Here is a 16,608-nt window from a genome sequence, read left to right as displayed (position 1 = left end):
TTATTTCTAGCATGTGGAGAGACCTTCTAGGCTTAACTTCATGCACTGGTTGAAAATCATCTAAAAAAAATTCCTCAAAGTGGTGCCCCAGCATGGTCGCACCACTAATAACTGCAACAAGTAAAAATAAAAACGAAAATGAATTATATCACAGAAATGGTTTTGATAAAGCTTTAAAAACCTCTGGGTTCCATACAACCATCTAAAAATTCTTCAAGGTGGTGTCCCAGCATGGCCGGCCACAGTCTAATAACCGCAACAAGTAAAAAAAAATCCTGGGGTCGATACATTCAACTAAAAATTCTAAAAACGGAAAAGTAACAGGAAAATATAGTTATGGAGCTTTTATCCGGAAAAACCCAACTATCGTCGGGTTTCATAAAACTAGATGTGAACATGGTATTGGGTTGAACCTAAATTAAGAAATATTAGCTCTAAACTACGGCTAATAAAGTTATTAGTCACTAGGCCAATGTAATACGATAGATTATGAATATTCCTATTTCATTAAAGGCAACCAAAATGAGTGAATTTCAACTTTTACAAATTTTGATACAAACATGGTGGATGGTAATATTTGCGGTTCTCTCTTCGATCTCAGTGCTGGGATCTCACCGTTGGTCAAGTCTCTTCGACAGTTGCCTTAGGTTGACTCAAGACTTACAACTGAGGAGACTGAAACTGCGCAGAAGTGTTTTAGCTGTATTGAACCTGATTATGAAAATGGCAGACAGACCGAATCGATATTTTGTTTTAACTTCACCACCTAGGTAAATTCTGTGAACATATATTTGTCGTAAACCTTATCACCAACATACCCGATAAACATATATTTATAAGCTATTTCTTACTACAGTAACTCATGAACCGTGGTTTCTTACTGTCCCCCCACTGCCGACAGATGTATCCCAGTCGATACCTGTATCGTGTAGATTCAACGCATTCACATGCGTAGAATAGAGTGTAAACAAGAGTGTCTGGTAGACAAGAGGCTTGGTGTGGACACTCAGCTGAATCTTTCGTAAACTCTTTTTACAACTGGCATATTAAAAGCAATTCAGGCCTGTGTGAAGCTACTCATCTAAAATGCAATTGTTGGAAATGCCTACTTATCTCCACTTCAGGACGTTCCTGTTGTACGGAGAACACGGCTATACAGATTGCCATTGAGTTTTCTGAGCACATAACCACAAATCCCTCACAGTAATAAACTTACATGCACGCACGCACGCACGCACACACACACACACACACACACACACACACACACACACACACAAAGTATGGTACAAACGGCGATAAGCTTACCACTTTGCCATTGAACTTTCGAGTCAGCATTCGAATAGATGTATTTTGGATGGTGAAGTGAATCTTCCCACGGACATGAAATATAATCTTCAATGAGGGCCAACCACCCATTGTCTCCCGCACAACCGTTATGATTTGCTATATAGAAGCGTAATTTGTCACTGTAAAGCAAAGAAAAGATTGTTTAATTTCAATTTTGCGTGAATCTAACGTTTAAAATATGCTTACACATGAGAATGGAGGGAATGGCTAGCCACAAGAATTTCATATTAACAGAGGAAATTTATCTTTGCCGTCCTCTGAAATTCATGTTTCCTACATGAGTTATTCAGATCCTCTGACATACTTCCACATAGATACCATCCACCGAATTTCAATGGCAAGGCCTTTGGTCTATCCGAAGCTACAGAAGTAGATACAGTCTAGATAGCGGGTCGAACCCAAGAACTCACAACTGCAAAGCCCTTCCCTACATAAACAACATCATCCTGAGTCAATTAGAGTGCTTCTCCAAATTCACTCAACATGCTCTAAGGAGCTGAATTTCGCTCTTATCAAGAATTTGGCTTATCTCGTTTGAAATAACACGATTTAGCAAGGAGGAGAAACAGAAGATGCACTTTTGTAATTTTATGTTCTGTTATTAAAAGTAAATATAAAAGAATATATTCCATAGGCGCAGGCGTAACTGTGTGGTAAAAAGCTTGCTTCCGGTGAACCAGAGTGGACGTGAGTTTGTTGCGCTCCGCTCATTGAAAGGAAAAAAGAACAAAAACAGAGAAGGTCGGCGAGGTAGGTGATTTTGTTTTATCTGAGCTGGGCGTAAATTTGTTATATTGTAATTTTTGTTAATAAATTTCGTACAGCTCTGGGACAATTTCTCCTGCTCTCGGTGGCTGCTGTTTTTGTATATTGCGAATTCTTTGGATTCGTTTCAAAAAAAGGGGGCATATCCTCGCCCGAATGAATAGAACCTGATACAGTTGCTGTTGCAGTTACCGTTGGCCGTAGCCCGTATTCATGATTGGATTTATTTTACCAATTACCGGAAAAAATAGATTCACGCCAAGGACCCTATCCACATTCGGCCGGGAGTACCTGTTGGCCAGGAAATTTGATTTTTGCTCTGTTTTTCTTTCTCCGTCTACCTTCCTGATTTTTTCTTTCTTTTTGAACTGTTTATTTATTTTTTGGACTTATTTGTCTTATATTTTTTTTACTGTTCTGTTAACTGTTTGTGTATCTTTATTCTTTTGGACTTTTTTCTTTGACCTTTCTTTGAACTTTTAAGACTTATTTCTTTTTGCACATGGCAAAAATAAACAGTGCCGCTGCTTTGGAGTGGGAGGTGGTCCCACCCAAACATTAGATTAAAGATCTTGAGAAGAGGACGGTGGTACTACGAACTTATTCCAGGTCGCGTGGTGCCATCGCCCTCTTCGACAAGAATGGGATAGAGGAAGAGCTAGCAGACTACCTGCCAACTATAAAATTTATTTCTCGGGGGACCAAATATGCAACGGTATGGTTGCTGTTTGGTACACCCGAGGAAGCTGGCAAATTTGCTAGTATGCCCCTTGAGGGGCAAGAAATTTTGTTCCTCCCCACTTATTGTGGGAGGAGGGTGATAAGAGCCTGGGTGTGTGGGCTACCTCCGGGCACAGAAGCGGGATGGATCGGTGATACATCTATGACCTTGAACTCTGCTGTGCATGCGCACTAAGGTTTAACGTTCTAGCTCACTTCCACTGTTTACAGCACTACTTGTAACGTGTGATCCTCGCATTGACCACGACAGAGAAAGTTGTCAGTGGCATATGCAAAGTTGCAGAAAGTGTATGGAAAGGAGTGTATTATCCACACACAAGTGTACGAGTGGTTCAGTTGTTTCCAAGATGGTTGAAAAAAGTCAATATTGACGAATGTTTTGGGAGACCCGCAACCAGCAGAACTGAGAAAAACATCACAGATGTGCATGCAGCTGTAAGAAGAAATCGTCGAATCACCATCCATGAGTTATCAGAAAATGTGCCGATTAGTTACGGTTCACTTCAATCCATTATCACTGAAGATTTGGCCAGGGTCAAAATACATGTCTCTTGACATGTTCAACAAACCGTGATGCCTAAACCAAACACCAATCAACTTAAGTAATTTAGTAATGTCACACACTGATTGGTCAGAATACAGTTTGCAAAAATTACCATTCTGGAGCCAATACAAATGCATTTTAGACACACATTTTAACCATCTCGCCACAGTTGTAAATTGTAGAACATAACTGTCACCATTAATACATGAACCTGAAGATTGCATAGTTTAATGCATGAAAGTACTAGTTCAACCAGAATGGACATTTGGTATTCTATCATTTCATTATATAATATCAAGACTGTAAATAAAACCTGAAAATCAAAGTTGGAATGTCTTTGAGTAATATATTCTTCTATACACAATCATATACACCCGTGTATATATGTATATATATATATATATATATATATATATATATATATATATATATATATATATATATATATATATATATATATGTATATATATATATATATATATATATATATATATATATATATATATAACGTAAATAATATATAAATATATGCATATATCCATACATATATGTATATGCCTACATCTATATGTATACATACATGCATATATGGGTACAGGACATCACAAAAAACGTTAAACACAATGAGAAACGAAAAACGAAAACAGAAAACGAACTTATTTCGAACAACGAAAAAAAACAAAAACAAACAGAGAAATGAGACATGCAACATAAAGAATATTTCCCTTCTTCAGTTGTCCCTGTTCCATCTACTCCGCGTTTGGAAGGCAAGGACAATACGCGACTTCGTTGGAACAGTCCTTCCCGCAAGCAAATTAAATAAAATTTGGAATTTTCTACGGAGGGTGAAAGTGTAAACAAGAACAGGACAGTGAGAACAAGACAGTAAAAACTAGACAGAACGGTGAAAACAAACGGTAAGGGCTGTTAGGCCAGCTGCTGAATATTTATGTCTACAAAAAATAATGACACCCGATATGTATGTATGTATGTATGCATACATATCGGATGTTATTATTTTTTGTAGACATAAATATTTAGCAACTTTTAATTTTTTTCCCCAAAATAATTAGTTTATATGATTTTAACCTATTTACTCTTTGTGCATTTAGATTCATCTTAAAACACTATTACATATAACTTCATAATCTATTTAAACATGTAAATTTAGCTCTTATTATATCATCCGCCTGAATACAGCGTTAGAATTTTTAAAATCCTTTAATTTCTCATGTTGCTTAAAACTTTAAGCTTTAGAAAACCCTTTTAAAAATCTTTTCAGATTAATTCTGATGAGAGACATGTAGATGATTGTTATGGCTGGAATTAACTCGCTCAAACCAACCTATATTTTCTCGAAACGGCCGTCAGACTTTATACCAGCTGAAGATTCTTCTTAAAATCGTTTTATACCAGCATTCTCATCTTTTGGGATTCACCATGTGCATATTTTAATATCCTTATTGATTTTAATACGGACATACAACCTCGCAAGTACATTCATAGATTTATGTATTTTTATATTGTATCATGTATATATGAGTGCACCTATGTATGCTGTAAAGTATTCCGATGCTTTGAAATATATTGAGTGAATATGAAGACAGACCTTTGAAATTTGTCCCCTCTTTCTTGGCTTTATATATATATATATATATATATATATATATGGAAAGGAAGAAAATGGAGGAAAATGAATATATGAAGAATTTACTTGTATGATATAAAGATGTTGATTTTTTTTTTTATATAATAACAATACAGATAAATCATATGTTGTACAGCTCTAAAAGAAATGGCAGAGGCGAAAAACCTACATATATGTTTCGATTCACACCCCCAAGTGATATGTAATTCTAAGCATTTGATCATATGCTAAGAATTGGTATAACTTTCAACTATCTGGGGAAGAATCTCGTCAGGGTTTTAAAAGCTTATAGAACAAAGGTTAACATATTTCTTGAAAGGATGCATACAAAAAAGAGTTTTATGTATTCATCCTTGAGTGTGGATATATATGCAAAAAAATTAATCTGGGATTATTTGAGAAACAAAAAGTGATAATAACGACATACCTATCTCCAGTAACTGAAAAATATGAAGGTTTGACCGCAGTCAGATCATTCCATGGGGAACTTTTCAAATTTTCGTGTGAGAACCAGTTTGTAATAGTTGAATTTCGTCCATCAAACACCACAGTGACTACAACAGTTTTGTTCTTGTATAGTACCAGTTTCACCTGATAAAACGACAAAGTATAGATAAAGTGTATTTGTACGAGTGTGGGGATGGGTGATATGTATTTAGCAAGTGTAAGATTGGGGGAATCGAGAGCTCCCTTATACAGTCGCAATTTTCGCTGGGCTGGCCATGCTGTCAGAATGAGTGACGAAAGAATCCCCAAAGTCCTCATGCACAGCCAGCTTGAGAGTGAGCACAAGAATGTTGGACGACCATAGCTCAGATATAAGGACAGGCTGAAGAGTAACCTCTCAGTAGTCAGTATAGCGCACAAGACTTTTGAGTAAACAGCCTTGGAGCGAATAAAATGGGGATTGTTGTGTCAAAATGGTATAAGAAACTTTGTTGCAACCAGCATTAACAGGCTTAGAAGTGCAAGGCAAAGGGGGAAAAGCGGCTGCAAATATATTGGTTGAACCGGCCCGTAATCCTTATACTTGCAGCATCTGTAAGCTCTTTTGCAAATTGTTGGCGGGACTCAAATGTCACATTCAACATAAGCATTGTGACAGACAAAGAAAGTATGGGTTGTCAGATCCTCATACGTTGAAACCGACGAGAGAGTCCATCGCATATATATATATATATATATATATATATATATATATATATATGCACACACACATACTACATGTTACACACAGTCATATATATATATATATATATATATATATATATATATATATATATATATAAACAATATCAAACACGCGTACACAAAGTATGTGTTTTGCCAGTTCGTGGGCAGGCTCCGATTATAGGAGTAAGAGAATATATTCTCATGAATTCGCCTGGTATTAAAAAATCTGGAAGTCATAGACAAGCGAGATAACTCTCATCAGGTCTCGTTACATGAGCGATAGATATTAATGTTTTTCATCATTTTTGTGACTTATCACTACTGCGTACCCAAAACGACAGCTAAATGGCTGTCTATATGCAAAATGGTGTAAGAACCACCTGCTGGTATGTTCCAACGTTTCATACCATGGAAAATAATTCAAAATATGAATGAAAAGCAGCCCAAGGGATATAAACAATATCAAACACATATACACAACTGGCAAAGCACATAGCTTGTGTATATGTGTTCGATGTTTATATTCCTCGAGCTACTTCTCATTCATATTTGAACATTTTTCCATGGTTTGAAACGCTGGGAAATATCAATGATTCTCTGGTGTTGTTCATTTAATCAAGTGACTCATCCCCTAGAAAACTTCCAGACTTCTGTCTGTGATAGAAATTAGTATTACAATTATCATATAAAGCGTATGTATGTGCAAGAATGTATGTGCATTAGTGTATGTGTGTATAGGCTTGTGTGTGTATACATACATCATCAACTGGGAGATGGCTCCAGATGTCAAGAATGGGATGTCGGAAGAAGTTAGGACAAAAGGCACCGTTGCATTTATCCACGTTCCATGTTGAAGGGCTTCCTATATTGAGGAAAGAATTGTAGACTTTCGAACCAGCTCCCATTGATATGCTATAGACCTTAACCCATTCACTATCTGTAATAATAATCATGATGATAATATTAACAACAACAATAATAATGATTTCAAATTTTGGCACAAGGTCAGTAATATCCGAGGAGGGCGTAAGTCGATTACATCGACCCCAGCACTCAACTGGTTTTTAATTTATCGATCCTGAAATGTGAAAGGCAAAGTCGACCTCGGCGGAATTTGAATTCAGAACGTGAAGACGGACGGTTATGCCAGCTCACCGCCTTTACAACAACAATAACAGCAGCAGCAGCAGCAACAACAACAACAACAATAATAATATCCAACAGAAGAACACAACCTGCACTGCACAAACAATTTACAACACAAATACTAATACAACAGAAGACTCAAAACAAACCCCATAACAAAACATACTGATGCAATACAATATTTCCCAAACGAAAACAAAAGTACTACACACACCTCACCAACACGAAAGTGCAGCAAGGTATGTACTAGAAACTTGAAACTACCAGGTGTCGAATAATAAGTGGTGATGACGATGGTAACGAACATTACCTTACCTCAGTTTATGAGACAAGTTTGCCCAGAAACTTGGTGGTAATAGCGAAAATGAGGCTGGACCTTTAAGGGAAGGCCTTTCGCTCGGCAGTGGCTCAGTCCAGATGCAGACTGACCGCAGCTGTTTTCCTAAAATAGCATCAGCAGATAATAGAGTAAAGAGGAAATGGACCAGCGAAGAAAACAGGATAGTGATGAAGTACTACTTAGAAAGTGAATCTAAAAGAAGGGGTTATAGAAAATGGATGTTAACACTTTGGGTAGAGAAGGGTATGTTTAAAGTGACTGAGCAGAGATTAGTAGACTAAGCTAATGCTGTTAGAAGTGGATGACAGAATTGGAAGTGGAAGAGATCACAAGAGAATTGGGAAAGAAAGACCCAGCAGTAGAAAAGTTAAACAACAACATAAGAGATACAGTTCAAACCAAAGACAAAATGATAATAGCACTGCCAACAATGAAGGAACAATTGGCGCCAGCGATCTAAGTGAGGAAAATCAGAAGATTTTAGATGAGTCGCAGGAAGCAATGAGTAAAGAAGAAAGAAAAAGATTGTCAGCATTAAAAGGTATCAACAGAAGGAAGCTGCTAGATATGACTAGGAAAGTAGATTCTGATATCAGTGGGATAGAGACTAAAAATATAGGTGACTCTAACTTATTGATCTATTCAGGAGGGGTAGTATTTACTAGGAGATTAGATATTCCATAAGGAAAGATTAGAAAAGAGCAAATGTGGAAAAGGAGACTACAAAATAAAGTGAAGACTTTAAGACATGATCTGAGTAGAATAGAAGCCTGGAAACTGAACAAGTTAGGAAACACAAGATTGAAATCTCTGGATTTCCCCACCATATAGTTCGTGAATTTAGAGGGTTTAGATTTACGATATTATCCCTTTATTTCCCATCGTAGATAGGCAGATTTGCTATCTTACTATAATGGGCGTTATGTCCGCCTGTCTGTTATGGCCATCTCTTTGTCTGTTCCCTCTTTACGATATTTTTCGGGATTACGATAATAATAATAATAATAATAATAATAATAATAATAATAACAACAACAACAACAACAACAACAACAACAACAACAACAACAACAACAACAACAACAACAACAAAGGACCCTCCGGTATGAGAAACGCCAACGTTTCTTTAAACAAAACAAACAGTTCAAATCCAACCCCAAAAGACTGTGTAAAAATAAAATAGACATTACTGCAGCACCAGCAGCAGAAGAACTGGAAGAATTCTGGAAACAAATATGGTCGGTGAAGCAACAACCCCAAAAAAGGACCATTAAGACAACGAACTTAGCACCTGAGCAACTCTGGACCCCTATAACAACTGAAGAGGTCACCCAGACAGTGCAAAGACTAAGCAACTGGAAGGCACCTGGACACGACAAGATCCCCAATTTCTGGTTAAAACACCTGCCAGGAATGCATAAAAAGCTGGCAGAAAGCTTTAACAACATACTAGCAGAGGCAGAGACAATGCCTGAATGGCTCACGAAAGGGAAAACCATCTTAATCCCCAAATCCACGGAAACAGAGAAACCACAAAACTATAGACCTATAACCTGTCTCCCTACGATCTACAAAGCCTTTACTGCAATAATATCGCAGAGATTGAGTAAGCACCTGGAAAATAACAACCTATTTCCAGAAGAGCAGAAGGGATGTTGCAAGGGCTCATACGGCTGTAAAGATCAATTATTGATCAATAAAGCCATAACTGAAGACAGCCGCAGAAAGAAGAAAGGCCTCAGTATGGCCTGGGTGGACTACCAAAAGGCTTTCGACAGTGTTCCCCACGCGTGGATTCTGGAAACACTAGCCATAAACAAGGTGGCACCAATTATTATAAAATACATAAGGCACTCAATGAACAAATGACAGACAGTGCTACAGCTCCAAACAAAAGAGGGACTTGTGAAAACGAAAGCCATCCCCATTAGAAGAGGAATATTCCAGGGAGACACGCTCTCTCCACTCCTGTTCTGCCTGGCACTCATACCTTTAACTGAATTGCTAAATAGAACTGGATGCGGTTACAAATGCTACGGGAAAACAGTCAGCCACCTTTTATATATGGATGACCTAAAATTATACGCTAAAAATGACAAAGAGCTAGAAACACTACTACAGACAGTACATGGCTTTACCAAGGAAATAGATATGAAATTCGGATTAGAAAAATGTGCCAAAGCAACCCTGAAAAGAGGAAAATTAGTTAAAAGTAGCAATATAACACTAGATAAAACCAATGAAATAAGAGAACTAGACGAAAGCCAACCATACAAATATTTAGGAGTCAATGAACTAAATAGGATACAACATACACAAATGAAAGAAAAAATAAAGAAAGAGTACTATAGACGAGTTAGATCAATACTAAAAACAGAGCTCAATGCTAAAAACAAGATAATGGGTATCAACACTTTAGCTGTCCCAGTTATAAGCTACAGCTACAACATCCTTAACTGGACACTAAACGAACTATCTAAAATAGATAGGAAAACAAGAAAAATAATGACAGGATATAGGATGCACCAGCCAAAATCTGACATAGAAAGGCTATATATACAACGCAAAAAAGGTGGCAGGGGTCTTATACAGCTGGAAAACTATTATAAAATAACCACCATAGGACTGCAAAAATACCTACTCCAGAAGCAAGGAAAACTAATACAAATAGCCACAAAACACGAGCAAAACAAAAAACTGTTTTCAGTATTTAAGGAAGCTGACAAATACAAACAAGAAATCATACTACCTAACAAATACGAAGAAGAAGAAGAAGAAGAAGAAGAAGAAGAAGAAGAAGAAGAAGAAGAAGAAGAAGAAGAAGAAGAAGAAGAAGAAGAAGAAGAAGAAGAAGAAGAAGAAGAAGAAGAAGAAGAAGAAGAAAAGCTATAAAACAAATGAAATCTAAACTAAAACTAGAACAGCAACGGACCATGATAAAACGATGGCAAGAAAAGCCCCTACGTGGTAAATACTGGGCTAAACTAAATGCAAAAGAAATAGGCAGAGAAAAATCCCAGCAATGGTTGAGAAGCTCAGGACTCAAAGCAGAGGCTGAAGGATTTTTAATTGCTGCACCACCAGAAATTACCAAAAACATATAATGAAAAGAAACATAACAAGTAACTGTAGAATATGTGGAGATGGACAAGAAACAATAAATCATATTATCTCTGAATGCCCAGTCCTGGCTAAGAAGGAATATATTCACAGACACGACAGAGTTGGGACCTATATACACTGGAAGCTATGCCAACACTATGGAATAACAACAGAAAAAAGATGGTATAAACACACGCCAGAAAAGGTCACAGAAAACGAGAAAGCAACCATACTCTGGGATATGCCAATACACACAAGTAGAGAAATTAAGGCAAATAGACCAGATATAGTTGTCAAAGACCATGAAGAAAAAATGCTTTCTAATTGATGTATCAATACCAGCAGATGACAACGTTTCCCTAAAAGAAATGGAAAAACTTTCAAAATACAAAGACCTGGAAATAGAGGTAACTCGAATGTGAAATCTAAAAACAGAAACAATTCCTATCATAGTAGGTGCCTTAGGTATAATAAAAAAATATTCAGACAAATACATAACAAAAACACCAGGACTTACAAATATATATAACATACAGAAAATTGCACTACTGGGCACTGCACAGATCCTACGCAAAACACTTTCAATACAGTAACCATAAGAGCATCACAGCAAACCACAGCACATACCCAAGGCACACAGAGCTGCACTCGGTAGTGAAGTGAAAGCACGTTATAAAATAAAACTACTGAACAATAATAATAATAATAATAAGATGTCCGGATGCAGTACCAGGCAGTGGCTCTCATGGCTTCTGGTCTTAATTGATTAGAAGTGTTATCATGTACATTGTTTTGTGTCTTGGTATAAAAGATGGGCTACAGCAAATATTCTGCTTAATACCACAGATTTGCTTGTCAGTTGTTTGACCTTAACCAGTTAAGCATGTCCCTTGGTGGCTGACGATATGTGCATCTCTGATCATGAGCAGAAGTAGTGGGGGAGCATCATAGCCATATGTTGAGAGGAATTCTTTGGGGTTTGGATAATTCACCTTTGGAAACATGGGTGTTTTGCTTAACATCCTTAAACAAACCTTATTCAGGGACCTTTTGAGCGGGATGGGCTACTCGACCTGAAGAAAATTCTAACTGGGCCCCACTTGCGAGGTCATGCGCTGTTTATCTTGGTATGAAATCATCATGCTGCGCACATATGGTGGTGACGCATGTGCCTGGTGTATCCTTATCAGACGGGTAGTCATGATGTGTATATTGGGCTTCGTATATTTTACCCCAGTGTCACTTTGATGGCACACACTGTTCTCTCACTCAATAATAATAATAATAATAATAATAATAATAATAATAATAATAATAATAATAATAATAATAATAATAATAATAAACACAAATAAAAATTGGCAACTGCGTTACACAAGAAATCATACAACAACTAAAACCCGATCTTAATAAGTTAAATGAAATTATTTACTCTGTTGCTAAGGTAATCGAAAGACGCTGTTTAACACCCAAAAAGCCAACAATACCAAATTCGAAAAGAAAATCAAACTGGAGGAGTAGAATTGAAACTGAGATTGAATCGTTGCGAAGGGAGATATCAATATTATCTGAGCTAATCTCTGGAAATGGTGTAAGATCAAGAAAAGGCAGGAAGATCGTGAGAAAATATGGACTCTCAACAAGAGAAGAACTAATGTCAGCGAATGAAACACTTAAACAAAAAGTTCAAGCGAAGGCTCAGAGAATACGCAGATTTGAGAAGAGAATCAGATTCTACAGGCAAAATAAGATGTTCAAATCCAATGCCAAATCATTTTACAGGGAAATAGGGAAAGACAAAATAACCATTGAAAATCCACCCCTAATGGAAGAAGTTGAAAACTTCTGGAAAGGGATCTGGAGTGATGAGAAACCATACAATGAAAATGCAGACTGGATCAAACGCACCCAAGATGCCTACAGGTATGGGAAGACATCTCAATCGCCGACCTAAGGGGGTCACTAACGAAGGCTCATAAGTGGTAATCCCCTGGTACTGATAGAGTACCATATTTCTGGCTCTCATCACTCTCGTCCGCACACAAAATGTTAGTAATACTATTTAATAGTATTATGAAAGACTCGGAAAAAACTCTCCATTAGATGGTAAATAGTATTACTTACCCCCTCCCCCAAAATAACGAAACCAAAGACCCAAAAAACTACCGGCCTATAACATGTTTGTCTGCTACCTATAAGATTTTGACATCTATTCTAGTGGAGAAAACATATACGTTTATGGAAGAGAATAACCTCTTTCCCACTGAACAAAAAGGATGCAGACGAAACTCATACGGATGCAAAGATCAGCTCTTAATTAATCGCATGATCCTTGAGAACTGCCATAACAAGCGCAGAAATCTCAGCTCTTCATGGATTGATTATAAAAAAGCCTTTGACAGCATACCACATTCGTGGATTCTGAAATCGCTGGACATTTTCAAAATTTCTCCTGTGATTTCAGATTTTTTAAAGTATAATGTCACTATGGAACACGAAGCTCCAATTATATCATTCTAATGGAGTATTGCGCTCAGACAATATTAGCATAAACTGTGGCATTTTCCAAGGTGACTCGCTTTCACCACTAATTTTCTACATAGCACTAATACCACTCTCAAGTGAACTGAATAGAACAGGGTATGGCTATAAAATTGACAACAGGAAAATAAGCCATCTATTTTATATGGATGATTTAAAACTATATGGCAAAGATGATGAAGAACTTCAAGGACTACTACATACTTGTTCAGGGACCTTTTAAACGGGATGGGCTACTCAACTTGAAGAAAACTCAAACTGGGGCCCCGCCTACAAGATCATGTACTGTTTATTTTGATATGAGATCACCATGTCGCGCACATATGGTTGTGATGCATGTGCCTGGTGTACCCTTATCAGACGGGTGGTCATGATGGGTATAATGTGCTTTGTATAGTTTACCTCAGTGTCATTTTGATAGCATGCGCTGCTTTTTCATTCAATAATAGTAATAATAATGTTGATGATGATGATGATAATGATGATGATGATGATGATGACGATGATGATGATGATAATGATAATAATTCACATACTTTTATTATAGTAGGACCTCTCGTTGCTGTTTTGCACGAAGTTAAGTGACAGGATATTATTTGGAGAATATACCGTACACAATTTGCTAACTTTGTTGTAACTGAAGAATGGTGAATCACTGTTTAAACCGATCGCAGCACATCCCAGAACACTTGTGGTGGACGCAGTTTTGCCATTTGATGACGATTGAGGTGAACATAAGAATAACCAGGACCCAAATATTCGTAGAAGGCATCCTTATAATGCTGGTTCGAGTTGACGTTGGAAATTGGTGCCAGGGTTAATAACAGCACTGTGGTCAGAATTGGTCTGGTAGGAGCAAACTGGTATATTCTGGCTCTAGGGTCAGTAAAACGAAAGTGAGATATATATAAATATATATATATATATATATATATATATATATATATATATATATATATATATATATATATATATATATATATATATATATATATAGAGAGAGAGAGAGAGAGAGAGAGAGAGAGAGAGAGAGAGAAATAAAGACAGGGAGGGAATGTGTAGAAAGGTATGTGAAAGACAGGAAAGAAGAAGAGAGAAATATATTTATAGTGGCTCAGAATCGTGTACATATATTTCTTCATACTTCATACTTGTAGTAAATTCATTGAACCCACGCACATTCACCCAGATATACCCATGCACTTTTATTTCCACATATATCAACGTATATCAACGATAAACTCTCTTACGGCACATACACGATTATACATTAAATTTTTACATCATAATCATAATCATCATCATCATCATCATTAAGGTGGCGAGCTGGCAGAATCGTTAGCACATTAGGCAAAATGCTTTGCCGCATTTCGTCCGTCTTAACGTTATGAGTTCAAATTCCGCCGATTTCGACTGTGACTTCCACCCTTTCGGGGCTGATAAAATAAGTACCAGTTGAGTACTAGGGTCGATGTAATCGACTAGCCCCTCCCCCAAATTTCAAGTCTTGTATCTATAGTAGAAAGGATTATTATTATTATTCAGTAGTTTTATTTTTATAGCGTGCTTTCACTTCACTACCGAGCGCAGCTCTGTGTGCCTTGGGTATGTGCTGTGGTTTGCTGTGGTGCTCTTATGGTTACTGTATTGAAAGTGTTTTGCGTAGGATGTGTGCATGCCCAGTAGTGCAATTTTCTGTATGTTATATATATTTGTAAATCCTGGTGTTTTTGTTATGTATTTGTCTGAATATTTTTTTTTATCATACCTAATGCGCCTACTATGATAGGAATTGTTTCTGTTTTTAGATTCCACATTCGAGTTACCTCTATTTCCAGGTCTTTGTATTTTGAAAGTTTTTCCATTTCTTTTAGGGAAACGTTGTCGTCTGCTGGTATTGATACATCAATTAGAAAGCATTTTTTTCCTTCATGATCTATGACAACTATATCTAGCCTTTTGGCCTTAATTTCTTTGTGTGTATTGACATATCCCAGAGTATGGTTGGTTTCTCGCTTTCTGTGACCTTTTCTGGCGTGTGCTTATACCATCTTTTTTCTGTTGTTATTCCATGGTGTTGGCATAGCTTCCAGTGTATGTAGGTCCCAGCTCTGTCGTGTCTGTGAATATATTCCTTCTTAGCCAGGACTGGGCACTCAGAGATAATATGATTTATTGTTTCTTGTCCATCTCCACATATTCTACAGTTACTTGTTATATTTCTTTTCATTATATGTTTTTGGTAATTTCTGGTGGGGAGGCTTTGGTCGTGTGCAGCAATTAAAAATCCTTCAGTCTTTGCTTTGAGTCCTGAGCTTCTCAACCATTGCTGGGATTTTTCTCTGTCTATTTCTTTTGCATTTAGTTTAGCCCAGTATTTACCATGTAGGGGCTTTTCTTGCCATCGTTTTATCATGGTCCGTTGCTGTTCTAGTTTTAGTTTGGATTTCATTTGTTTTATAGCTTTTGTTGTTTCTTCTTCTTCTTCTTCTTCATATTTGTTAGGTAGCATGATTTCTTGTTTGTTTTTGTCAGCTTCCTTAAATACTGAAAACAGTTTTTCGTTTTGCTCGTGTTTTGTAGCTATTTGTATTAGTTTTCTTTGCTTCTGAAGTAGGTATTTTTGCAGTCCTATGGTGTTTATTTTATAATAGTTCTTCTTCTTCTTCTTCTTCTTCTTCTTCTTCTTCTTATTATTATTATTATTATTATTATTATTATTATTATTATTATTATTATTATTATAACTCACAGCTCATTTTCTGGTTATGATGAAAAGTGTCAGCTGTCCATAACCAGCAGACTAAGGTGATCCTTGTTAACTGGTCATGCTTCAAGAACTCTACGAAGAATTCTCGCATTTCCAAGCAATGCTGATTTTTGTAGGTGTTCTACCTTCACACATGCACCAATCTTTTTCAGCCATGTAGGTAGTGCGCTAATTACTACTGGCATCACGTCCACTCTCTTCATTGACCACAACCTTCGCATTTTCCACTTCAAATCATTATAGTTGTTTATTTTTTCTAGTTTCTCATTTACCCTGTTGTCACCAGGGATTGCTATGTCGATTTTCATGCAGTATTATTATTATTATTGTTCAGTAGTTTTATTTTTATAACGTGCTTTTACTTCACTACCGAGCACAGCTCTGTGCGCCTTCGGTATGTGCTGTGGTTTGCTGTGGTGCTCTTATGTTTACTGTATTGAAAGTGTTTTGCGTAGGATGTGTGCAGTACCCAGTAGTGCAATTTTCTG

At 36.9% G+C, this 16,608-nt stretch overlaps 1 protein-coding gene across 1 annotated transcript in view; it reads right to left on the bottom strand.

Moving 5' to 3' along the window:
* The window catches only part of LOC106873261 (uncharacterized), a 35,798-nt gene that overhangs the window by 10,854 nt on the left and 8,336 nt on the right, over nt 1–16,608 (bottom strand). The window contains exons 2-5 of the mRNA XM_089343882.1: nt 13,887–14,226; nt 6,980–7,158; nt 5,476–5,639; nt 1,309–1,469 (exon numbers count right to left, since the gene is read on the bottom strand). Coding sequence (XP_089200008.1) covers nt 1,309–1,469; nt 5,476–5,639; nt 6,980–7,126 — 472 coding nt within the window. The 5' untranslated portion in view covers nt 7,127–7,158; nt 13,887–14,226. The remainder of the gene's footprint in view (nt 1–1,308; nt 1,470–5,475; nt 5,640–6,979; nt 7,159–13,886; nt 14,227–16,608) is intronic.

The sequence above is a fragment of the Octopus bimaculoides genome, chromosome 28 (genome assembly GCF_046866305.1).
Source record: "Octopus bimaculoides isolate indiv1 chromosome 28, ASM4686630v1, whole genome shotgun sequence".
Taxonomy (NCBI): domain Eukaryota; kingdom Metazoa; phylum Mollusca; class Cephalopoda; order Octopoda; family Octopodidae; genus Octopus; species Octopus bimaculoides.
Note: the sequence above shows the minus strand (reverse complement) of the source record. Positions and strands in the feature narration are given on the sequence as shown.